Genomic DNA, 27343 nt, shown 5'->3' with positions numbered 1-27343 from the left:
CCCAGTGCTGAAGGCTGTCAGACAGAATACATGTGTGACCTCTGAACTACGACATGCAGCCATGCTTGCATGTGGGGGAGTCACTGCTTCTCAGGTGATAAGCAACCATTCCTGGGTAAGTGTATGAATCAATCACTGACTCGAGTGGAACACTATGTGACATTCCCATGTTTAAATTACAGACCATTTTCATTGTTATTTTAATATATTCTTTAATTAATTGAATACCGAAGGCAAGGCACTATAGTGGATGACAGAGAAGTTTAAAACAAGCTCCCGGCCCTCCACAGAGTTCAAATATAATTTGAAATAATGCGAGTAACATAAGATGGATAGTTATGATGTATAATGTACTACAATAGTAAAGAGAGAAAAATTTCTGGGAACATCTGCAATGTAGCCAGTGGCAGGTGGGACAATTTGATAAGCCAGAGCTTTTAGTCACTATGGTAGGGGCCTTATGAAGCTGAAATTTCATTTCAAAGGTGTCACCAGGAAAAATAAATGCATATTTTTAAATAAAATGAAATCTAATGCATAAAAATGAGAAGAATAGATGGTCTAAAAGGTGGAGAACCTGAAAGGCATTTAGCTTATCCAGTATAAGAAAATGAAAACGATGACTTGAAGTTTCACAGCTTTTGTATTTGAAGGTAACCTTGGGAGAAGTGAGTAGACCTAGAATTATTTTACTGTTAGACACATCATGCTCACAGCATATTACAATTTAAATGGCAACTGCAAAGTTGAAAACAACTTTTGTCTGTTTTATATAGAAAGTACACGAGGTTAAGGTCTAAACTAATGCATTTGTCATTTCTATTTGCCTGTGTCAAAATCCACTGACTGTTTTTGTGGCGGGTTACACAGAGCAGAGATGAGTGGCGTGGAAAACAATGGGCTCCCATTCAAGACACTTGTTAGTATTAGGGACTTCAGGCAAACCAAGGAAGAAAATAACGCTATTACTCAGAATTTATAAAATACTTATAGCAAAATTATAATGCCTAAAATAATTATGTATTATATAGCAGTTATGATCCCAAAATACTTAGTTGTTTCAAGCATATGGAGAAAGAAAGCTCCTATTTCTTCAGAAAGTCCTCTGCTCTGCCCTGTACATTAAAAATATATTTAGGTACCGGCACAGTGGCACATGCCTGTAATCCCAGCACTTTGAGAGGCTGAGGCAGGCAGATCACGAGGTCAGGAGATCGAGACCATCCTAGCTGTCACAGTGAAACCCCATCTCTACTAAAAATACATAAAATTAGCCGGGCGTGGTGGTGGGCGCCTGGAGCCCCAGCTACTCAGGAGGCTGAGGCAGGAGAATGGCGTGAACCTGGGAGGCAGAGGTTGTAGTGAGCCAAGATCGCGCCACTGCACTCCAGCCTGGGCGACAGAGCGAGACTCCATCTCATAAAACAAAAAACAAACAAACAAACAAACACATATACATTTAAAGCATAAGGTGAGCAGAGTTACTAACTGTATTAAAGCTGAAGTGTTTAGCTAATGTAATTCCTACTCTCTTCAGACTGTCTGAGTTCCCTTTTGAAAATAGATGAATAATCATTTTATATATATTTTCTTCAGGAAAATCATTAGATTTAGATGTTAGGAAATCCCACACCTGGACAAAGTTGTCCCTTGTTTTTCTTCTTCTTTTTTTTTTTTTTTGAGACAGAGTCTCGCTCTGTCACCGAGGCTGGAGTACAGTGGTGCCTTCTCAGCTCACTGCAACTTCCACCTCCTGGGTTCGAGTAATTCTACCTGCTTCAGCCTACCGAGTAGCTGGAATTACAGGCACCTGCCATCATGCCCAGCTAATTTTTGTATTTTTAGTAGAGACAGGGTTTCACCATATTGGCCAGGCTGGTCTTGAACTCCTGATCTCAGGTGATCCACCTGCCTCAGCCTCCCAAAGTGCTGGGATTACAGGCATGAGCCACCGTGCCCAGCCTCTCCCTTGTTTTTCATTGAATTTTGAGTCTGAGTCACGAAGCAGCACAGTGGCAGGAAAGCCCACAGAAGCTTGGCCTAAACAACCAGCTTAAATATTTAGGGCCAAACGGCCATTCCAGGAGAGATTCAAGATGATTACATTGAGCCCTCAGACTTGCACAGCAGCATGGAAGGGTGGTCACCATGGGCTGAGAGAGGCTGCAAGCGTCCACATGGCTTGTAAATCAGGTGCAAATTTAAGCACATATTTCTCAGCACAGATAAGTAATACAATGAGGGTTCACTTTCATCATTCAGGTCTCACCTCCTCAGAGAGACCTTCCTTCATCTTCCTAATTCAGCAGTTTCCCTTCCTTAACTGGTCACTCTCCATGCACTCTACCATGCTCTGGGGTACCGCTTTGTGCATCAAGCTTTTCTGTATTTTCTATTACATCTTAAAACTGATTAGATGATCACATGGTATGAACATTTTACAGGCACCTGAAACGTGTTTGTAGATTGACTTTTTTTTTTTAGACAGTCTGTTGCCCAGGCTGGTGTGCAGCGGCATGATCTCAGCTCCCTGCAACCTCTGCCTCCTGGGTTCAAGTGATTGTCTTGCCTTGGCCTCTAGAGTAGCTGGGATTACAGGCGCGCCTGGCTAATTTTTGTATTTTTAGTAGAGTCAGGTCTTGCCATGTTGGCCAGGCTGGTCTCAAACACCTGACCTCAAATGATTCCCCCACCGCACCCCAACCTTGGCCTCCCAAAGTGCTGGGATTACAGGCATGAGCCACCGTGCCTGGCCATAGATGGATTTTTGAAAGCTTGAAGAAACTGCACTCTAATAATAAACACTTCTAACTTGCTGCATCCTCACCAGCAATGAATATTTTCATTAACATATTTTTAATCCTTTGGGAGGCTGAGGCAGGCAGATCACCTGAGGTCAGGAGTTCAAGACCAACCTGACCAACATGGAGAAACCCCATCTCTACTAAAAATACAAAATCAGCTGAGTGTGGTGGCTCATACCTGTAATCCCAGCTACTTGGGAGGCTGAGACAAGAAAATCACTTGAACCCAGGAGGTGGAGGTTGTGGTGAGCCAAGATCATGCCATTCATTGCACTCCAGCCTGGGCAACAAGAATGAAACTCCATCTCAAAAAATATATATATTTTTGATCTATTTTTGATGGGGGAAATGGTAGCCTATTGTATTTGCATTTCTTTGATTATGTATTTACTTAAGAGGATAGATTTTGGGGGAAATAAAGTAGATACATGCTTAGCACATACTACATACTTAATGTCTGTCAGCTATTATTAGGAGTATTATTGTTTTGAAACCACATAATAAGAAACATGACATGTTTTGGACTCAGAGGCTTCCTTACAGCATCAGTTGTTGCAATGTTGCTGACGATTTGTGAAGCTAGCAATCAGACAGAATTAAATGAAGGGAAAGGCTCCAGGACTTTCTTGAAAACATCCTTGGTGTCAGGTTGATGTTTGCTCCCTGGTCTCTTTCCCATTTCCTTCTGTGTGTCCTCTTGGTTGTGGGACAACATTCCATAGGAATCCATTCATGAAGCTGGCATTTGAGTGACTTTCCTGGGGAAATCATCCTCTTGAGTTTGATCTCAGTGGACTGACTTGACAAGGGCAGTCACAACATCAGCTATGGTTTCTGTAGCCCTCGCCTGCAGGTCTAGACTCCTTCCTTGTCAGCTTGCTCACACTGCTTCTATTGCTCTTGCATTGCCTCTCTGTGGCATACGAAGTAAGACTTCTCTTGCCTTTCAATAATATGAGTCATTTTGAAGAAAAATGTAAGCCCCAAGCTTGGAAATTTTTCCTTCTATCACCATGATGATATTATTATCATAACATAATCTTATCAGAAGGTTCTTGAGATATGACAAGCTACAGTCTTCAAGTGTTCCTTAGAATTTGACTTTTAACAGAATTCTAAAACATTGTTAGAAGTCAGATTTCTAATAATAAAAAATACAGTTGGAAGACCTAAATGAGGTACCATTAGTTGGGAAGATGGACTAGAATAATGGTGAACTATCAGGGGAACCTGCCCCCAGTATTTCAATGTAGGTTCTTTCTATTTTCCATAAGTGTCAGCCAGCTGATAAATAAAGATAAACAGTACAAAGAGAGGAATTTTACAGCTGGGCCACCAGGGGTGACCTCACATATCAGTAGGACCGTGATGCCCACCTGAGCCTTAAAGCCAGCAAGTTTTATTAAAGATTTCAAAAGGGGAGGGAGTGCAAGAACAGGGAGTAGGTCACAAAGATCACATGCTTCAAAGGGCAAAAAGGAGAACAAAGATCACATGCTTCTGAGGAAACAGGACAAGGGCAAAATCAGAAACTCCTGATAAGGGTCCAACAAAGATCACAAGGCAAAGGGTAAAAGCAGAATTACTGATAAGGGTCTATGTTCAGCAGTGCACATATTGTCTTGATAAACATCTTAAACAACAGAAAACAGGGTTTGAGAGCAGAGAACCAGTCTGACCTCAAATTTACCAGGGTGGGGTTTTTCCCCACCCTAGTAAGCCTGAGGGTACTGCAGGAGACCAGGGCATATCTCAGTCCTTATCTCAACCACATAGGACAGACATTCCCAGAGCAGCCGTTTATAGACCTCCCCCAGGAATGAATTCCTTTCCCAGAGTATTAATCCTTGCTAGGAAAAGAATTTAGTGATGTCTTCCTTACTTGCATGTCCATTTATAGGCTCTCTGCAAGAAGAAAAATATGGCTCTTTTTGCCCGACCCTGCAGGCAGTCAGACCTTATGGTTGTCTTCCCTTGTTCCCTAAAATCGCTGTTATTCTGTTCTTTTTCAAGGTGCACTGATTTCATATTGTTCAAACACACGTTTTACAATCAATTTGTACAGTCAACACAATTATCACAGTGGTCCTGAGGTGACACACATCCTCAGCTTACAAAGATAACAAGATTAAGAGATTAAAGTAAGACAGGCATAAGAAATTATGAAAGTGTTATTTGGGAACTAGTAAATGTCTATGAAATCTTCACAATTTATGTTCCTCTGCCGCAGCTCCAGCTTGTCCCTCCATTCGGGGTCCCTGACTTCCCGCAACAGTGAACTATTTCAAATCTTTGTTTCCTTAGTTGAAGTTCTGAAATTACCCATGTCTGGAATAATTTAAAATATAGAATAACCTACATTTCTAGTTCACAAATAACTTTAGCACTCAGAAATGAATATTTATTGCCCTTCTATGTAGTACCTAAATTTTTAAGAATCAACAATAATTTTATTTTTTATATAGTCTCATCACCTACATTAGTACACACCAGACCAATCAACCTGTACTTACTGGGTCTTTTTTTTTTTTTTGAGACAGAGGCTTGCTCCGCGGCCCAGGCTGGAGTGCAGTGGCACGAACTCTGCTCACTGCAAACTCTGCCTCCTGGGTTCAAGCAATTCTCATGCCTCAGCCTCCTGAGTAGCTGGGTACAGGCGCATGCCACCATGCCCCACTAATTTTTGTATTTTTATTACAGATGGAGTTTCACCATGTTGGCCAGGCTGGTCTCAAACTCCCGGCCTCAAGTAATCCTGCCGACCTTGGCCTCCCAAAGTGCTGGCATTACAGGTGTGAGCCACCATGCCCAGCCAATCTGTACTTAGTGTGTTTTTATTTCTTAGCACCAATCCAGATAGCAGTAGATGAACACTGCCTAAGTAGGCTGACTACATCCTCAAGTAAAAAATAGACAGGTTCTAGAACAGTCTTCTCCCCACTCCCTCTGACACACCACCTCATCATTTTACTATAGGAGAACACTCTCTACTACCTTCTGACAGTTTTATCCAAGCCCAAAGTTTTAAAAGGATTCTTCCAAAGTCACCAGTTGAAGTGATTTGAGGACTTTGGCTCGTGACATCTTTCTTTTATAAAAGGCTGGTATATGCAGTGACAGGGAACACTTAGTTCTTTCACAGAACTTACACCTGGGGAACAATGTCATAGCCTTCTCTGATAGGCAAGCTCACCATTTGACACTGCTCCACAGTTGTAGATATTTCAGAATGGGGAAATGTTAATAGCTGGTATATATGACCCTCAATATTCTCCTGTGTTTCTTGTTTTCAAGTCATAAATCAGTATCTCTTATTTTTATAAGTTTAGTCCACTTTTTTATGGTCCTACCCATTTTAGGTCACGGAAGGAAGAATGAGATTTATATCATGAGATGGCACTGGCAATTCACCTGGGTTTGTGATGCTGTCTTTGTACAGATCACTGGAGAGGATGTGATATACTCAAATTCCAGAAATGTTCGAGGAGTGCCTACTCTGTGTGTGGTTAGGGGTAGATGGGGCTGGGGAAGGTAGAATTTAAAGATCAGAAAGATAGAGTTTCTGTTCTTTTTTTCTTTTTTTTTTGAGATGGAGTTTTGCTCTTTCACCCAGGCTGGAGTGAAGTGGACCCAATCTCAGCTCACTGCAACCTCTGGCCCCCGGGTTCAAGCGATTCTTCTGCCTCAGCCTCCCGAGTAGCTGGGATTCTAGACACCCACCACCATGCCCGGCTAATTTTTGTATTTTTAGTAGAGATGAGGTGTCGCCATGTTGGCCAGGCTGGTCTCAGACTCCTGACCTCAGGTGATTCAGCCTCCCAAAGTGCTGGGATTACAAGCGCGAGCCACTGCGCCCGGTCGAGTTTCTGTTCTTTAGGACATGGCAAAGATTCTCTCTGCCTTTCCATTCCAACCCTAAAGTCATGTCTGAGATTTCTTTGCTTGTGGCTGTATTCTCCTTTTCAGTTGTTCCACCTTCTAGTTCTAGTTCCTTCCTGTGAGGGGTCTCCAGCTGTCACAACCCTTGCCAGCCTCTGCTGCCAGCCTAAGTGCTCCCTGGGATTTCCTGCCTTCTTTTATCCTGCCTTATGTTGATTCTCCTTGGCTTTTCATGTTAAGACTGACCTATGCTTCTTTTCTTTCCTTCTTTCTAATCCAATAGAAATAATCTAATAATTAAATAATCAATAATTTATATTTATGAATTAATAACCTAATAATTAGTAATCTAATAGATTATTCTAATAAAGTAATATCCTATGAAGAAGAAAAAGGTGCTCTTATGTATTTAGAAAGAAAGAAGGAAAGAGCACCTTTTTCTTCTGCACGGGAGATTACTTTACTAGATCCCTGGTCCTTGCTTACTTGTTTGTTCATGAGAAAAACCATGGATAGCCGTCAGAAGCCCTTTACTCTGGTCCTGGTTTCATTTCACTGTCCTATAACCTTGGGCAAATCACAGCTGAGGAGAGGGAGTCATTTTAATCAATGAAATATAGATAACCTATTTAGGTTTCTTCTAATATTTCAGAATGCACAACTGCTTGGATATGTTATAAAACTCAATGAATAAATGTGGTTAAGACTGTGGACAGAACGTTTGCAACAGGAAAGAAGCTACATAGACACATATAGTCCCTGAAGTCTGTATTTTAGTAAAAGAACTCTTACTCACTCCTGCTCAAATGAGTGTGCCTATTCATGAAAACATTGCCCAGGGTAGAGAGAAACCATTGAGAAGAAGTTGCTTATTCTAACCATTGACAAAAATCCTCCTTTATCAAACAGAAAGATTTTAAAGGTTGAAAATCTAAGATTTCTTTAAGGGTGCTACCATAACTCAGGATGAACTGAGTATGTTTTATGTTTATTACAGTGAAAAAAAAACTTTTGCCACTTTTCATTTTGAAATAATTTAAAACTTACAGAAAATTTCAAGAATAGTACAAAGAACTCCCGTGTACCCTTTACATGGTGTTTATTCCACAATTGTTAAGCTTCATCATGTTTGATTTTTCATTCTCTCTTTCTATATACACATATTTTAATAATACTTAATGAAATAACTTTTTTAAATTCTAAAAAATGGTGATAATACTTGTCCTGTAAAAACGTGAACTCTTGTTATGAAATAAGATTTATGATTTGAAATCTATTTCTTCCTGTATTTTCTATTTGAAGCTGATATTGATGATCCTGTTAGTTTTTATGTTAATGTTAATAGCAAGTCACAGAGAATGCTGGCCATCATTAACTTGAGATGACACAAGTCATTAATTCAGAATATGACAAATAACCTAATGAGAAAGTATTTTGGATAATTCCTAATAAAATATTCATGTTTTATTTTACATACATTTTATTAAAATTTGAAGAGATGAGTTTTAGAATATTTCTCCCTACAGCAGCTTCCTTATTCAGAAAAAAATATATATACTAATGCATGCTAAGATGAAAATTCCAATTTAGTCACTTTTTGGATATGATACCTGTTTCTCAAAACTATTTAAGAGACATAAAGGATCTTACAAATTTATATTCTATTAATAGGTATCAGCTTAGAATAAGGAGGCATTTGGATTAGAAATTCAGAAATACAGTGTTCTGTATATCAGGATCTCTTTCACCTTAAACTATTTTTCCATTACTGCCATGTTTAAATCTTTACCAAAAAATTGTATTTTGGTTTGTCAGTAGTATGCTCTAACCTCACGTGTAGAAAATGACAGTACTATCATATGGATCTAGACTTCTAACTATGTATTTCACTGAGAATTACTTTTTATCAAAACTTCTGAAAATTTAGCCAGGTATGGTGGTACACGCCAGTGGCCCCAACTACTCAGGAGGCTGAGGTAGGAGGATGACTTGAACTCAGGAGTTCGATGCTACAGTGAGTCTTGATTGTGCCACTGCACTCTAGTTTGGGCAGCAGGGCAAGACCCCAACTCAGAAAAGAAAAAAAAGACTTTTAAATTTAAGAATATCATTAAATTATCAAAATAAGTACCACGAATCCCCACATCACATTAAGGGTGTCGACCAAGCTTCACCAATGAAAGAGAAACAGACTAAGTGTGCTACGCAGCTGCCTAGCAGGGATGAGGAACACAGAGCCTGAGAGGCCGTCTGTGAAGCCAGAGGGAGAGAAGAGCAACAGGTCCACAGCTCAGAGCTGCTGCAAGGGCCCCGAAACACCTCCAACCAACCAACCACGTGGACATCAGCTGCCATCTTCAGTGTGTGAAACATTTAAGGAATATTTAATAACCTAACACTTGGTCAAGCACTTAAAAAGGAAGATTTGTTGTATTAAGGGCTTCTCAAATGTATTTGGCTGCTTTGACACTTAAAGGAAATGCTTATCACTTGGAGAGCTAAAATGGGATAAATGTTACCATTTGCACACATATGACTTAATAGGGAAGAAAGTCGAACTTAAAATAATAATTCACACTTTTGAGCAAAACAATGTGAAGACACTGATAAGGGGGTTATTTTTAATCATCCACACATTTTTAAAAATCAGATGACTGGTTTTTACTTTATAACGTAAAAAGTTTTGAAAATGTAGGTATTTTATATTAAGTGAATTTTTATTCTTTGTAATTGCCACAAATTATGTGTTGGAGCCCACATTTAAAATCTCAAACACTGTAAACTTTAGAATGTGAGCAGCTGGAGATGAGAGTCATACACATCACTTTCTGCAAGAGAAGCTAGAGCCATAATTGCAGTTATTGTTTCCATTATGTGCTGTAAATAGTAATAGTTTCCTGCTTCTAAAACGACTTCTGACATTCAGTTCCAAACCCATAGATGCATGTCTAAATGATGTCTGTAAAAGCTCATCCTTCTACAGAAATAAATAGTAATAGCTCATTTAAAAAAAAAACTTTAGTTCAGTTAATAGTCAGATGTGCTGCTCTAATGGATGAAGAAAGCTTATCCAAAATACAAATAGGCACACATAAATAAGTGGAGTGAATCTTCAGGATTCTAGATCAATACACTGTAGCATCATACACATGTTCTAGGTGCTCACTGGCCCTTAAGAACAGTGGCATTTGTTCCAATTCAAAGTCATGCCCAGGATTGACCAGTCCTTGGTATGTACTCCCCTTGATTTGAAGTATAAACTTCTAGGGAGCAGGGATCATTTCTTTTGTATGTTCTATACCACAATGATGACACCACAGTGCAAAATTAAGACAAAGGACAAAAACCACCACTACAGCAGCTGCATGAGAACACTTTTGACAAGGTATGTACATTTCTCATGTGGGATTCTAATATGAGATAGGTGATTCCAGAGAACTTCAGTCGTTATATCACAGTTTGATTACTGTTAAGCTCCCTTTCCGACAGAAGAAAACCACAAAACAAACAAACAAAACCAAAACCTTGGCTACATATTTATCGTGGAAATTCAGCATGAGGGCTATTGTGAAAAAAACACTTCCTTTCTTGGCAATGGAATACTGCCATTTGAGCTGCAAACTAAAAGCCTCTCAGAAAATGGAAGTTGACAGTGTATGACACAATAATGGTGTACGAATGTAATAGCGAAGGCTGAAATATGAATACTATATTTGTGGAATTGATACAATTGAGAGTAAATTATATACTTTTTGGCTGCAACTCATTTAGAAGGGGTTGAGTCTTAAATTTTAAAATAATTACAACTATACTTCTTGGCTGATCATCTTCTATTTGCAGGATGGAGACATAGATTACCATCTAATTTTCAAACTATTGTTTTGAGATACAAATAGTATCTTTAGATTTCATTAAAATAACTATACATAAAATTATTCTCCCAGTGCCGGGAAACTGTAAAAGCTTCAAATACTATAAAATATCAAACTCCAGGAAAATTTTAGGAGCTACATATTTTACACATAGAAAAATAATGCTTCTATACACAAGCTCTCTTAACATTCTAAATATCTAGATAATAAGGAAAATAAAGGGATACAAAGTGGATGCTCCAGGTTGTTACTAAGAGATTCTGAGGCATATAGTAACTGTCCATGGGAAAGCAGGCTATAAGAGAAAGGAGGTATAGCTGCCAGTGAGTGGATAATAGAGATTCCTGGATTTAGGAAAATGTTTCAAAGGTAATGCAAACAGTTGGAAACAATTCCAAGAAACATAAAACTATCTACTCTGCATGCTATAGATTGGGTCACCATCATAAATTCTTTCACAAAAAATGTTTTACTGTAGTTTCTTGATTTTTTTTAATGGAAGGCAATGGGAAAATGATATTATGATATTCAAAATACCATTGTAAACAGCTTTGCTGGAGTGTCCCACTGTCTATTACAAATACACTGAAATTGGACTAAATAGGAAAATACTTTCAGCAGACTGTTATTTATGTTCCAGTGTTGTACAACTGTCAATAAAAATAATGTTTATTGGTTTAAGCAGGAACAGAGGTGTTTCATCTGTAAAGGTGCTGCCCAAGGCTTGTGCCGAGATCTGGCTGGATCATTTGTAAGTCTCATGAAAGTAAGAACACTATTTCTTTCTGAAATAATAGGCAATAATGGCTCTGTTAAACTAAGGAGCTCTCAGTTAGGTCAAATCTGTAATTATATTCGACCAAAAAATGTAGACCAAGACTTTAATTCAGGATTTAATAGCAGTTTCTCATTTACAGAAATTAGTGTAAGTGTGCTCTTTTTCTGTGATAGCTACATACAATTAGTTAGCTTTTCTCAGTTACATTTTCAGCATTCACCTGGGAGTTAGAAAGAAAAAACAAGTACACTCATGTGTTAAAATCAAGAGAGTCATTGACTAATTCTGTATCTTCTGGATAACACATTCAGCAATCTGATCATACCCAACTGCCAATGTCTGGTTCATAAGATTATGAAGCAGAAATTCCTAGATAGTTATTCTAGGAAGGCACCTGAAAGGACTGGAAATTGTTTTAATTCCTCAAAATGCTTTGTATAATCCTGGATTCTAGTTGAATGTTTTATTTTGTTGGGGGAAATTTTGAGTTGTTTTATTTCAAAATCCTCTCAAGGGTATCTTAAAGGCCTTTATAGAATAATTTTTGTAACAAGCCCTTAGACAAAAGAATTAAGAGCATTGGGATCATGAATGAAATTCAAGGCCAGCAATCAAAGCAACTTGTAGGCCAGGATTGGTGGCTCATGCCTGTAATCACAGAACTTTGGGAGGCCGAGACAGGCAGATTGCTTGAGCCTGAGCCCAGGATTTCAAGACCACCCTGGCCAAAATGGTGAAACCCCGTTTCCATGAAAAAATGCAAAAATTAGCCAGGTGTGGTGGTGCATGCCTGTGGTCCCAGCTACTTGGCAGAAGGATTGCTTGAGCCTGGGAGGCACAGGCTGCAGTCAGCCAACACCACCCCACTGCACTACAGCCTGGGTGACAGAGTGAGACTCTGTTTCAAAAAAAAAAAAAAGCAATTTGTAAACTAACATTTTATAAACAGTGAAAAGCAATAATTATTGAAATATCTGTACCTTGGTTAAGGCTAAAACCAGAGTCTACCCAACCACCAAAAGAACAACAGAGATCTACCAATGCAAGTCACTAATTCATCACATGAGCAATGCATGGGGATGCACCTGGTCCCATAAAGTTAGCAATTCTGATAGATCATATCAAAAAGTTCAAACCAAAAATTTTTACTTGTTTTGGTCTCTGGTTCAAAAGGATGCTGTGAGTATTGTGAAGCATTAAAGCAAAGCAACATTACTTATTGAACACTTGCTACGTGTCAGCCTCTAAAAAGACAAAAAGAATTAAGACACAATATATGATCTAAAGGAGATGGCTAGTGAGAAAGACAAAAATGAACTAATGACTGATGAGATGAGGAAGGGCCATTCCAGGGGAGCTGGGGAGGTCACAGCCAGATACGCCTCAAAGTACCAGATGGGGAAGGAAGAAACGCAATGCAGTGAGTGCTGAACATGCTTTCAAGGAGCTTGGCTGTGAGGGGAAAAGAGAGGACCATGCTACAGAGATAAGCAGAGTGGAAAAGGGCTTTGTTTTTTATTCTGTTTGCTTTTAAGATTTTAAAGATATTTCTTCACATATCTAGGCTATGGGAGGGCACCGACAGAGAGGAGCAGAGGAGACAAGAAGAGGAAGAGAGGAAGAGGGAATGAATATTTGATGGAACATCCTGGGATAGATGAAAGAGAGCTGAACAACTAGATAAGGTCTTAAATTTATGTCTTCTTTTGGCTTAAGAAATGTCAAAATCGAAATGTTTTATTTTGTGACCACTGTTTTCAAAATGTAATTCCAAAATAAACTCTTAAGAAGCCTAAATATTTTGAATAAAATGAAGTTCATGTACCTCTAATTTAAATGCAAAACAATATAATATTACTTGAAGGAGACAAATGACATACTGGATGATATTAAATATGACTCCTTTAGATTTAATAAAATAATTTAAGTATTCTTAGTATTACAGTACATCAAATGTGATTTAAGTCTGATTTTTCTCTAAGGAGGAATATTTTTTGAAGCTGATTCATAAATTACACATTGTACCCTGACAAAATGATCATTTCATGGCATTTGCATCAAACCCATTATCTTATATTCTGTTGCCTAGCTACTGGAATTCTGAAGTTTAATGGCTTTTAGCTGGATATTGAAATTTCAAAAGGAATTTCAGCTATGTAGTCTACAGAAAGAAAAACTGTTGGACGCATCTGTCTACTTAAATTTTCAAAGGAAATATCTTCATGTACAAAGCCTCAGAATTCTAAGTTTTGGAGAAGAGTGTACTGATTTTCAATGGAGGACATTTAACATCACATATCAGTCACACTAAATTCACACCAGTTTTTTTGTTTTTGTTTGTTTTTACTATGGACGTGGAGATAATAAAAATCTTTTCTTTGTCTTTCTAAAATGTTTAAGGCATTAAATCTATGGTTAAGGTCCTGCTTCATTTGTACAAGTCTGCCTATAATACATGCATGCATGCATATTTTTAGTAAGTACTTAGACTTACCTGTTCCCATGCAAACACATGTTGATTATAATAATACTGAATTTGTTCATTTGCAATGTTAATGCACAGCTGCTCGAAGGAATTTTTTTTGAAATTTTCAAAGCCAAATATATCAAGAATGCCAATGCTCAGCTCATCACCATTCCCACTAGAAGAATTGAAGAGGCATTATTTTGAGTTATTTCCTGAAGAGGTAATGTAAAACAGGGAATCTTAGAGTTACCATTTGTGACTGAGCTAAGAAACTACTATAAGAACATACACTTAGAGTGACATACACTTAGAGTGAAACTTTCTTAACTGAAATAGCTTCTCTCTGTAGCACATAAAGATAATGGCAGATACTGATTTTTATATGAAAATGGAACGATATTTTCCTTGAACTACAGAAACCACTCCGATACTTTTATATGCTGAAACAAAAGAAAATTTTTCTTCTCCTAAGAACAAAGTCACAGGCTTGAGTGAGTCAGGAATTACAAGAACAACTTGGGTAGCAATTAGAACACAGCAAAAACATATTCAATAAAAACTCTCCCAGGAAAGCAAAAATTCTGTTAAAAAGTATAGTCTTTCATTTTAGGAGAACAATTTTGAAAATCTTACTAAAATGATCTTAATTATTTTAAAGAATTGTTATTTGTTTTTGGATCATTTGCTCATAATTTTTTAATATAGAACAAATGGCAAACTGGAGAAATACAAATACATAGGGATTTATTTTTACATTTAAATACTTTAAAATACAATTAAATTTTATTTTACAATTAAGTATTTCAAATACTTTTTTTTTACTATTGGTCAAAAGGTTTACTCCTCCCCAAAGAAATATATACATTGTAGAGTTATTTTGATGTGAATTATAAAAAGAAAGTACAAAAGCTTCTCTTTGTGTTCATCATTTACGTGTTCCAGGGTTACACTTAGTATTATGTAAGGAAGTGATTTGGAAATGACAGTCAGCAACTGCACACTGTGACCTGAAGGATCCGCTCTACATTTGGAGGAAGCAACTGAATTCAAAATCCAGGCTGTAGAATACTTTAAATATGTGCTGGGATGGACAAAAGGAAAGCTATTTGAGTATTTCTGAAAGTTCCTATTTTGAATAATAATTCTGTATTATTGTATGAGGCAAGATGTCTAGTTAAAACTTATGCTGGTTTAGTCAAGATTATTATCCTTTTACAATCTCTTTGCCCCACAGGATCCCACAGAGATAAATATTTAACTCATTGCATAAAAAAGTGTTAGAAGCAAGAGGGACCTTACAAATAATCTAGTTCAGAGATTCTTAAAGTAAGATCTATTAATGGCTTTCAAGAGGAATGGAATCATAAGCGTGAAATATTTTCATGGGCATGTAGAAATATATCTATTTTTTATTTTTAAGTGAAGGAAATAGGCAGTTTTCAAGACGTTCTTAAAAGGCTCCAAGATACACCCCAACAACTAAGACCACTGACTTGTCATTCAATGCACCTATTTAACAGTTGAGGAGGGAAAGACCCAGACAAATGCAGTAAGTTGCCCAGTGTCCCATAACGAGTTAGTGGCAAAGCCCAGCATACAACATATACCGTTTAAAATCTTAGTGTACAACTTAACAAAGTTGAACTAAATTATTTCAATTGGTCTCCCTTTAGCTTTTAGACTTTCTATAAAAAATTTTAAAATCTAAGATTTGGATGGTTTTCATTAGTGAATGGAAAGGAAAGTTGCCATATAGTATATTTAGTATATGTACATTTAGTACATAGGCTACAGTGGATATAGTAGATCCCCCTTCTGGGTAGGTATCATTTAGTGCCAAACATGCAGATGATAATTAACAAAATGAGGCCAAATCTCTAAATATCTTGCCATCTTGCCTACATTTTCTGGAATATACAGATAATAAAAATCCCTGAATATTTTCCATTTTCATATGAATGCTTGACATAATATAGATGACCGTACCAGAACATACAACCATTTTGACCATTACATTGTAATGGGAAAATGGTATAGATAGTACCCAGGAGGTACACAAGCAATTTTGAGAGACACAAAGTTAAGAACATGGAGAAATAATGGATAAGGTCTTAGACAGTTTGACTATACATAGTATAATGGTGTGGTATGTATTTTAGTGAAAAAAATAATAATGAATTGCATACTTGAAATGTGTATAAATGGTCTTTTATGCTTAGTAAGCAAGTGCGAATGAGGTGATCTTATGGTAGGCATCCATCTTGCTTTCCACATGCAAAATTCTAAAGATTATGCCATTTATCACAGAACAAAGCTTTAGATGGAAGGACTTGTGTCCATGTATAAGCCCTGCCTATAGAGAGCACTCAGTCAGTCGTGGCTGTAATTATCTTTAAGAAGGAAGGATCTAGACTTACAGTCAGATAACAATGCTTACATCATGGCTCTGCCATTTACTATTACCTACATTTATCTAGTGCACTTCTGAACCAAATTTCATTGGAGTTACAGTGAGGCTGTAACGGCATTACAGTGAGAGTTAAAATATGAAAATAAAGTTTTCCTTTATCTTCAAAGTTTAATTTAAACCTTCAAAATAAAAACAAAGGACTGCTGAACTGACATTTTATACAAGCATAAAATGGTATATGCTTCATGGTACAACTTCTAATTAAAAAAACCTATTAGTTCATAGTAAGATATCACATTTTAAGAATTCACTTTCTATTGTGTTATTTATGTTGCTACAGGTTTTATGTTGCAGCAACTTAAAAATTTTATAGTTAAGTGGCATTATGAGGTGGAACTATTAGGAAGTGAAGCTTATCTACTAAATTATCATTTTAATAGTTTAATTATATCAATTATAGAAACATCTTGAAAGAGATCTATACAAAACAATCAATTAGAAAGTAGACTTACATCACCTGACATTTGGGAAAAAAATGTTTCTGTAAAAATTTTTACCTTGGTGATGAGTCATGCTTCAACAAACTGTTAATGCAATTGACTATCCAACTAAAGAGACGTCCATATAAAGTTTTAGCCATGGCATCCCTGACATCGGTAGCTTTTTCTACAGTATTGGGTCGTATAATTGTTTCTCCTCTAGTGACCACACAGTGGGAGGTGAGAGCTTCTTGTAGCTCATCTGCCCGAATGCAAAGCAAAGAAGCACCTGAAAAACAAACAGATGCATTGTTAGAAGAAATTATGGCAATGAGGTCACTCCCCAAAAATGAAAATGTCTTAATCTGCCTTCTTCAAATGACATGAATTAAATGTGTGGAGATTATGTAATGTAAAAATATGATACTATCCAACATGAGTCCTATGTCTCTTCTTGATCATTTTTCTCAGCTTTTCTCAGCTGGTTAAACTTAGGCTACTGCATATTACAACACAACCCAAATCACACTGGCTGGCAGAGTAATACAGCTGCATAAGTGAGTGGTTGTTTATGTGATGTCAAATATAGTTTCACTAAATTACGCTAAATAATTTTAAAACATAATGAATAGATTTGGCATAATTTGGATACCATTATTATATACACATTTTCAAAATGTAGAAATTAACTGGAACAGGTTATTCAGACTTCAGGGGTATACCTCAATAAATGTATTTCAAGTACCTTCTGCAATACACAACAGAAAGAGCACAAACTTATCTTGACATTCATGGACTTATACTTGACATTCATGGACTTATACTTGACATTCATGTACATATCATCCTACTTTTTAGTTTCATACTCAATTACTAAATTTTGTTAAAACTGGATGTTTGAACAAACATTTATTTGGCATTTAATGTTGATTACATTTCATGGGGAATTTAAAATTAATAACACTTTAATTCCGTGAACAAAACTCATTTTTGAATATAATAAACATCTTTAACCAAAACTATTACATGACAGATTGGCTAATTTTTCAAATCTGTTGTTCTCCTTTTAAAATATTTTGAACATTTTAAATTTACTTTTAGCACTTGTGACAAGATGTTTCTTGGTTATATGGCTAAGATTGTTAAACCCTATATTTTTTCATATCGTGGAAGTACGATAGGCTCATTGTAGAAATTTTACCTTCTAAGTTAACATTCTGCATTTCTTTCCTTCTAGGCTTATTTACTACCATTAGTCTGCACAAACATTTTATCTCATATAACATCTTATGCATTTCCCATTTTGTTCAATATTGTCTGTAAATATGCTTTAATTTGCTGCATAATATTCTGACAAATATGATAATATATCAATAATTTTTTTAAATGCCAGGATAAATATTTTAAGCATAAATCTGTGTTTATATTTTGTACTATTTTCTTAGCATAGGTTGCCTAAATTCAGCAATTTTTCAAAATACGTAAATACGTAAAAGGTTTTTTTTTTTTTTTTTTTTGAGACAAAGTCTCGCTTTGTCATCCAAGCTGGTGTGCTACAGCACAATTATGGCTCACTGCAGCCTCAACCTCCTGAGCTCAAGAGATCCTCCTACTTCAGCCTCCCATGCAGCTGGGACCACAGGCGCGTGACAACCTGCCTGGCTAATTATTATTATTATTATTTGGTAGAGATAGTGTTTCACCATGTTGCCCAGGCTGGCCTCGAACTCCTGGGATCAATAAAGGTTTTTTTTGTTTGTTTGTTTTTTGTTTTTTGTTTTAGATGGAGTCTTGCTCTGTCACCCAGGCTGGAGTATAGTGGCGCGATCTCGGCTGACTGCAAACTCCGCCTCCTGGGTTCACGCCATTCTCCTGCCTCAGCCTCCCAAGTAGGTGGGACTACAGGTGCCCGCCACCACGGCTGGCTATTTTTTTGTATTTTCAGTAGAGACGGGGTTTCACTGTGTTAGTCAGGATGGTCTCGATCTGCTGACCTCGTGATCTGCCCGTCTTGGCCTCCCAAAGTGCTGGGATTACAGGCGTGAGCCACTGGGCCTGGCTGAAAGTTTTTTGATATATACTATTTAACTGCTCTTCAAAAACTCTGAACCAATTACACTCCTCTCAGCCAAATAAAACACCAATAACTTCAATTCAATTTCATGGACATCACAGACTATCATTTTTCTAAAATAGCCAATTTGATAGGAGAAAATGTTTACTATTTATTTGTAATTGATTCCTAGTGAAGCTGAATACTTTTTTCTTCCATATTTTTATTGGTAACTTCTGTTTCTTAGTTTGAAAATTGCAATATTTTCATTGATATGTTCATCTTTTCCTGATCAATTTATATGAGCCTCTTCATAGCTTAAAGAAATGCTTTGATATATATGTTGCAAATATTTTCCCTCAGTTTCGTTTGTACTGCAATTTTATTTATGTTTGCTTTTTTTAGTATAAAAGTTTTAATTTTTATGTAGTCAAATATCCACTTTTTAAAGAAAATAATTTGTGCTTTTGATTTTCTACACATAAACTTCAAGTCCTTTCTCCCCTCAATATTATATAAATCAATTCCAGTCTCTCTTATGATTTTTTGCATTTAAATTTATGTGTGTTTGGAATTCATTCTGATATACAGTATATAAGAATGATTCAAATTCCTCCTCCCCAAAATGGTTAGCCAGTTCCCTACAATACTGATTCCCTAGTGATTTGTGATGCCATTTTTGGTAATATACTTTGGATCTGTTTCTGAACAGTGTCTCCCACTGATCCGTATGTCTATTTCTGTTCCTACATTGTTTATTTATTTGACATACATTTATTGTCTACTACATGCTAGGCATTTTACCTGGGGATAAATTGCTAAGCACAATACTTTCTAAAACAAAGCACTAGTCTTGATTATCTTTATCCAGCAAGAATGGGAAACCAGTAAGAAATTTAAGCAGGAAGAGAAAAGGAGAAGGAGGAGAAGGAGAAGGAGGGGGAGAGGGAGGTGATGGAGAGGGAAAGGGGGAGACTGAGAGAGCCCACTGATAGATGGGTTATGTGGTTTCTGAAAGAATTGTGGAGAATGACCTGAAAAAAATCAATTCTTGATGTGAAATGAACAACTGGGAGGTCACTTAGTTCAGGTGAGAGGTGATGTTGTTTTTGATGAGAATGGTGACAATGATGATAAAGAGAAGTGGGCAGATTTGAGAGATATTTATGGGACAAAATGGTCAGAACTGGTGCTTAATTGAAACAAGGCTCTTGTAAAACCATATGGAAATGCAGCCTTGGTTTGGACATAATTCCTTATAACTTTCAATTAGAAATCATTTTAACGTAAATTAATAAACTTTCTGCTTTCCATGAGTGGTTATTCCAGAAAGTATGTTAATTTTAATGATATTCATATTAATATCAACATTTTGTAACTTATATGACTGTCTTCTGTTATGCAGAAATAGGTTCTCAATCATCAAAATCATTTTTTAGTATGGTTGTTTCTAGGTATACTCTTATCTACAACCTACCTCTATTGCAACTCATTCCATTGGCTGCTGCTAGCTCTTCTGAATATGATCAGATGTGAGATTTACATCTTATCAATGGAGTTGTAGGGTTATTCCTTCTACTTCTGATAAGTTAATATCATACATGCCAATTAAAAATTTTTATATATGGAAAATTAGAACATGTTTCCTTGAGGTTTCCAGGCACATGCCGGTCACTACATGCCAATTCCATACACTTGTGCTACTGTATTATCACACTGGCTCCAGAGACACAGTGGGATAGCATTTATAGGGATGTTGGGGACAGGTCCAGACCAGGATAATCTGGCACTTAGCCCCCTAAAACTACCCCATCTCACTCTGTTCCTAAGCGTAAATCAGGAAAAAGTATATAAATAAAAATTTGTATCATGATTCTCCATTTTGTGTGTGTGTGTGTTTTGAGACAGAGTCTTGCTCCGTCGTCCAGGCTGGAGTGCAGTGGCACGATTTCGGCTCACTGCAACCTCTGCCTCCTGGGTTCAAGCGATTCTCCTGCCTCAGCCTCCTCGAGTAGCTGAGACTACAGGCGTGTACCACCATGCTTGGCTAAGTTTTGTATTTTTAGTAGAGACAGGGTTTCACCATGTTGGCCAAGCTGGTCTCAAACTCCTGACCTCAGGTGATCCACCAGCTTCGGCCTCCCAAAGTACTGGGATTACAGGTGTGAGCTTTTGGACCAGGAGTGATTCTCCATTTGTTATTATTAATGAAACAGCAAATATGCAATTATGAAAGCATGTGCCAATATTAAAAATAAAATAACAGGGCATACTAGGCAACACAAAATAGAAAAAAGCTGTGCTGTTGAAGATATTAATGGAAAACCTTAAATTACTGGAAATAATTTATCAAACTCTACTATTAAGAAAAACTTGATTTGAAGCAAATACTATGACATGCTTCTCTTGTGTAGAAACGATCGCAAAATTAATCAACCCAGGATGAATGGCTGTAAAATCCATCTAGTATGAAAACATACAGGTCTTTATTACTTGTAAAATGGTATAGATGCTAAATCTGTAAGACAATAACATAATTCTTTTTCAGATCAGTTTACCGAATTTTAACTATACTATCTGTGCTTTTATATCGAAATGTAAATAGCTCCCAAAATAGTCGTAAAAGCCCAGTCTTCAGAAATGTGTTCTACAGTAATCAGTTAATTTGTAAGCATGAAGATGTTTTAAGTAGTGGACTTTAAAATTTTAATTTTACACACATTAAATCTGAGTATTCTTTTAAGGATTCTAGGTTAGCACAATTGCTTGAAATGATCCTTATGTGATACTTATGGTATGTCATAAGACTTTGAAAGATTTCAGTTTTGAATAGAAGATAATAAAACTTACAGTTCTCCAGGGCTGTATGATTAGAAATGTGGCTCTTGTCAATCTGGTGTTCAGTTGCCACAGAAGAAAATTCAATGTTGCCAACATTCAAGATTGCAGCGAGTATGCTGTATATACTACCAAGTTGCTGAAACACACCATAGAAACATTAGCATCATTCTTTCCTTGAGTACAGCCAACCAGTGACTGTGGCTGGGGACAGACTGGAAGAGAACCCTCAGGCCCTATCATATCTATCCACAGACTATGATGACGCCACACTGAGATCCAAGTAGGCTCAGCCTCATTCATTATTTTAACCTCAGAGGTTAGCATAGTGCCTGTTACCCAGTAAGTGCTTAAAAATATTGTATAAATGCAAATATGAATAAAAAATAAAAATGAGAAGCTGTTCTCAGAGGAAGTAGAAATGCCTCATTCATTAGGCCATAGATAAATCTATCCATGCAGAATTTAATTTCAGAACTTAGTGTGGTTGTTACCATATGGATTTACCTTGAGGCCATCTTAAAAGTGAGGCTATATGTATGAATAAAGGAGGACTAAGAAAGAAAAATCAAAAGATCCCAGGACCAAAAGCAAAGGATATGTGTCGTTTAAATGTAAGCGTAAGATTTTTTTTTCTTTTTTGAGACAAAGACTCACTGTTGCCCAGGCTGGAGTGCAGTGGCACTATCTCAGCTCACTACCGCCTCTGCCTCCTGGGCTCAAGTGATCCACCCACCTACGACTCCTATGTAGATGTACAGTTGCATGCCACCATGCCCAGCTAATTTTTTTTTTTTTTGGTATTTTATAGAGACAGGGTCTCGCCATGTTGCCCAGGCTGGTCTCGAACTCCTGGGATCAAGCGATCTGCCCACCTTGGCCTCTGAAAGTGCTGGGATTATTGGTGTAAACCACTGTGCCAGGCCACATAATAATTTTAGATGACAGTATAGAGTTTATAGTAGTTATTACTTCTTTAACATACATTCCTAATTAAGGTACATCAAATTACATTCAGAAACACATAACACACACATATGATTCTTTTTGGAGACACTGGAGGCATTTATCAAGGAGTCTATGGTAATTCTAGCTCTTCAACTATGTTCATGGTGCAGTGAAGTACAGGAAAGAGGCAACATTCTTTACTGTTTTTACAAGTTGCTGCATCTATTCCAGCCCAGCTCCTACACTTAACAAAGGTGATTATTCCATTCACTCCCATATTCCAAGTCCAGATAAAAGCTGGATATGAAAAAACATCTTCAAGGCATGCATTTACTCATACATAATATACATATATATGTAATAAATATATAAACAACAAATATATTTGTTGAATGAATATATATGTGGGCTATCTATTCATTGATCTAATAAAAACATATTTTATGCCAGGCACTGTTCTAGTCACAGGTAATTCAGTAGCAGATAGGCTAAAGATCCTGGTTTCCTTGGGGTGTTCAGGCCGTGGGGAGGCAGACAGTAGGAAAATAAGCAAATAAATAACATGATATGTTCAGAAAAAAAATTACAAGGGCTAAGAAGAAAATAGAGCCAAGAGGTGCTAACTTAATAAAGAGGAGAGTTCCTGGGAAAGGATGGGCAGGCTTTTTCAGTTAGGAGGTCAGGGAAGGCTGCCCTTGGAGGAGGCCATCAGGAAGTTTAGGCCTGAATGACAGGAAGGCACCAGACATGAACTATTCTAGGCAGAGGACAGCAAAGGCAAAAACCTTCCTAGAGGAAAGAAGGAAGACACACAAGGGCTGGAAGAGGGTGAGGATGAGGAGGAACGGTGCAGTAAGAACTCAGAGAGGTGAGCCTAGGCAAGACCACCCAGGCTCCCTGGGCCAACAGAAAGAGCTTGGAGCTGGGCACTGTGGCTCACACCTGTAATCCCAGCACTTTGGGAGGCCGAGGCGGGCAGATCACTTGAGGTCAGGAGCTTGAGACCAGCCTGGCCAACATAGTGAAACTCCATCTCTACTAAAAATACAAAAATTAGCGGGGCGTGGTGGTGTGCACCTGTAATCTCAGCTACTCGGGAGACTGCGGCAGGAGAATCACTTGAACCCAGGAGGCGGAGGCTTCAGTGAGCCGAGATCGTGCCACTTTACTCCAACCTGGGTGACAGAGTGAGACTGGGCCACAATTAAAAAAAAAAAAAAAAGCTTTGATTTATGTGCTAATTGCCAGAGAAAACTACCAGAGATTTCAGAGTGGGAAGCAACATTATTTTTGTGTTTTAAATGGATGAGTCTAGTTATCCTGTGAAACTGAGTGGATTGGGGCAAGACGGAAAACTCAGGAGGCTACTGCAATGGTCTAGGTGAGAGATAACAGTGGCTTGGATATAATAGTAAATGGTAGAGATGGAAAGAAGTAAATGGATGTAGGGTGTATTTCAGAAGTGTAACAATACATATGCTGATATATTAGATGTAGATCATTTTTCTAAGGAAACTCTGATAAGGAATTAGCATTTGTAATATGTATAACTTGCAATGAAGGAACCAGCATGGGCTTTCATGACTTTCAGGTGGAAAAATTCATACAGCATCTGACATTGTGCTGTATTTTTCTTGAGGAAACTATAGGCCTTAGGAAAAAAAAAACCCTATTAAAAAGTGGGCAAAGGATATAAACAGACACTTCTCAAAAGAAGACATACATACAGCCAACAATCACATGAAAAAAGCTCAATGTCACTGATCATTAGAGAAATGCAAATCAAAACCACAATCAGATACCATCTCACACCAGTAAGAATGGTTATTATTAAAAAGTCAAAAAATAACAGATGCTGGTGAAGTTGTGGAGAAAAAGGAACGCTTCTACACTGTTGGTGGGAGTCTGAATTAGTTCAACCGTTGTTGAAGACAGTGCGGCAATTCCTCAAAGACCTAAAGACAGAAATACTATCTGACCCAGCAATTCCATTACGGGGTATATACCCAAAGGAATATAAATTTTTCTATTATAAAGATACATGTATGCATATGTTCATTGCAGCACTATTCACAATAGCAAAGACATGGAATCAACCTAAATGCCCATCAATGATACATTGGGTAAAGAAAATGTGGGACATATACACCATGGAATACTTTGTAGCCACAGAAAAGAATGAGATCATGTCCTTTGCAGGAACATGGATGGACTGGAGGCCATTATCCTTAGCAAAATAGCGCAGGAACAGAAAACCAAATACTGCATATTCTCACTTATAAATGGGAGCTAAATGATGAGAACACAGGGACACATAGAGGAGAACAACACACACTGGGGCCTATTAGAGGTTGGACAGTAGGAGGTGTGGCACAGGGTAGGAGGAGGGAGAAGATCAAGAAAAATAACTAATGGGTACTAGGCTTAATACCTGGGTGATGAAATAATCTGTACAACAAACCCCCGTGACACACGTTTCCCTATATTAATAAACCTGCACATGTACCCTGAACTTAAATAACAGTTTTTTTAAATGTGTTTTTTTACCCTCGATAAGGATGTTACCAATATAATGAGTATAAAACTGGCCTATGAACTTGGAAGTATATAAAATGATGCAGAATTCCATCATAAAGTTTAAGGGATTGGTTGAATCCAGCAAAACAGTGAAGAGGCTTGGCTGTATACAGAGTTGCATCTCCAAATCCTACCTACCCAAACCTGCAGAAAAATTCTTCAGAGAGGTTATAATGAAAATTGAGTAGGAGTAACACCTGAAATATGCCCAGGGGAATGTATGATACACCAGATATCACAACTAAATATCAGCTGAAAGGTACATCTTGGGGTTCCCTAACTGGATCTGATGAGACCCAGATCTATGGCTTGGATTAAATGACCTTAAAATAGTGGTTCTCAATTGTGGGGAAAGGAGTAACAACTCTGCCCTCACAGGACATTTGGCAATGTTTGGAGACATTTTTGGTTGTTACAAATGGGGTTGGAGTGCTACTGGCATCTACGGAGTAGGGATCAAGGGTGCTGCTAAACATCCTACATCACACAGGAGAAACCCCACAAGAATTACCTCACCCCAAATGTAAATAGTACTGAGGTTGAGAAACCTTGTCCCAGAAAAATGCAGGATCTAGATTTTGGAGAAAGTCTCAAAATGCTTTCTTTGTCCCCAAAGAATAGTCCTGAACTTTTAGTCTCAGCTCATAATCCCAGGAAAATATAAAAATAAGAACAGAGGTATTGAAGTAAATGAAATCTGTAGCATCTGTTGTGGGTTGAATTGTGTCCCCCTCAGATTCATATGTTGAAGTCCTAAGTCCCAGTACTCAGAACGTGGTCTTATTTGGAAATAGGCTCATTGCAAATGTAAATAGTTAAGATAAAGTCATACTGGAGTACAGTGGATTCCTAATCTACTATACTGGTGTCTGTTTAAAAGAACACCATGTGAAAAGACAGACACACACAAGGAGAACACCAGGTGAAGACAAATTTAGGTGGAGATGGGGTGATGGACCTGCAGTACAAGAATACCAATCATTACTGGGGAACCACCAGAAACTCGAAGCGGAGCATAGAACAGATTCTGCCTCACAACCCTCAGGAGAAACAAACCCTGTCCACATCCTAATCTCAGACTTTAAGCCTCCTGCGCCGTCAACAATAAATTTCTGTGGTTTAAGCTACAAAGTATGTGGTAGTTTGTTATGGCAGCCCTAGCAAACTAATGCTTTTTTTTTGTTAAATTTATGAATAAGATATGTAATCTTGGAATAATCAGTGTGTTTATTCTTAAATATCTAAAACTGTTAATATGTGAGACACAGTAAAGATCATATTAGTGACATAGTAAATCATCTGACAATTAGTCTTGTGACTTAAATTTAAATACTTATTTGATATTACACTTATGACTTTAATTTGAAAAGCAGAACATATTTTGATTGCAAACTGCATTCAAATGTAAAACAAACTTGATTTACTACATTAATAATTTTGAATTATTAGATCTTCTTATGCACTAGTAAGTTTAAGTGCATAAGAAGATGTGGTAAATTATTAGAAAGTTTAGAAAGCACTTATCAGTCCTTGTAAGCCTGCTCTGTCCATCATTTGGAGCATTCAAAAGACTGAGATGTACTAAATTTTTATATAAGTTCAAGTGTTTAAGAGAATTTAGTTATGTTTGTTTAGGGCAATGTAAAGTTATGTTTATGAGTTAAATGAATAAAGAAAAACTGACTGAGATTTTTTTCTATTCTTATACAAAAAACTGTTGGATTCACAAATTGAATAAAATGATGAGTGAGCAGAACTTAAAAGCTTAAGAAAAAATCTAGATATAGGTACATGGTTTCAAAATCATTAATACATACACTGAATTAATGAAATATAAGCAACTGTAAATTGTCCTTTCTGAGCACAAGCATGTCTTCTTTGGATATTAAAAACAACTAACAGGTGAACTGCCTGCATTTAGTTGCATATTTATCCGTCAAGGTGAGGGTCATACCTAGACTCAAAAGCATGATTAGCGCACAGCTTGCCTCTGGCATGATCCTCTTCTTGACCAGTCTCCTTGCCTCTGGTCTTGCCACTCGCCGATCCGTCTTCCACACGGCTGTCAGAGTGACTTTTCTAGCAGGCAAATCACATCTTCCTATGTCTCCAGTTAAAATCCTTCAATGGCCCCTATTCCCCTAGCAATAAACCTCCAGCTTCCTACCAAGGCATGAGAAGGAAGGTGCTTGACTGCCTGTCCATTGTCATTTCCAGCTAGTTTTCTTTGACATATTT

General features: G+C 37.4%; 1 protein-coding gene across 3 annotated transcripts in view; it reads right to left on the bottom strand.

Moving 5' to 3' along the window:
* MYO3A (myosin IIIA) overlaps window positions 1–27343 on the bottom strand; it is a 282515-nt gene that overhangs the window by 72954 nt on the left and 182218 nt on the right. For all 3 annotated transcript variants that reach the window (XM_019034337.4, XM_055353315.2, XM_063709962.1), the window contains 3 exons: window positions 21593–21719; window positions 16768–16978; window positions 13828–13975 (listed from right to left, as the gene is read on the bottom strand). In XM_019034337.4, the coding sequence (XP_018889882.2) occupies window positions 13828–13975; window positions 16768–16978; window positions 21593–21719 (486 nt within the window). The remainder of the gene's footprint in view (window positions 1–13827; window positions 13976–16767; window positions 16979–21592; window positions 21720–27343) is intronic.

The sequence above is a fragment of the Gorilla gorilla genome, chromosome 8 (assembly GCF_029281585.2).
Source record: "Gorilla gorilla gorilla isolate KB3781 chromosome 8, NHGRI_mGorGor1-v2.1_pri, whole genome shotgun sequence".
NCBI classification, from domain to species: domain Eukaryota; kingdom Metazoa; phylum Chordata; class Mammalia; order Primates; family Hominidae; genus Gorilla; species Gorilla gorilla.
Note: the sequence above shows the minus strand (reverse complement) of the source record. Positions and strands in the feature narration are given on the sequence as shown.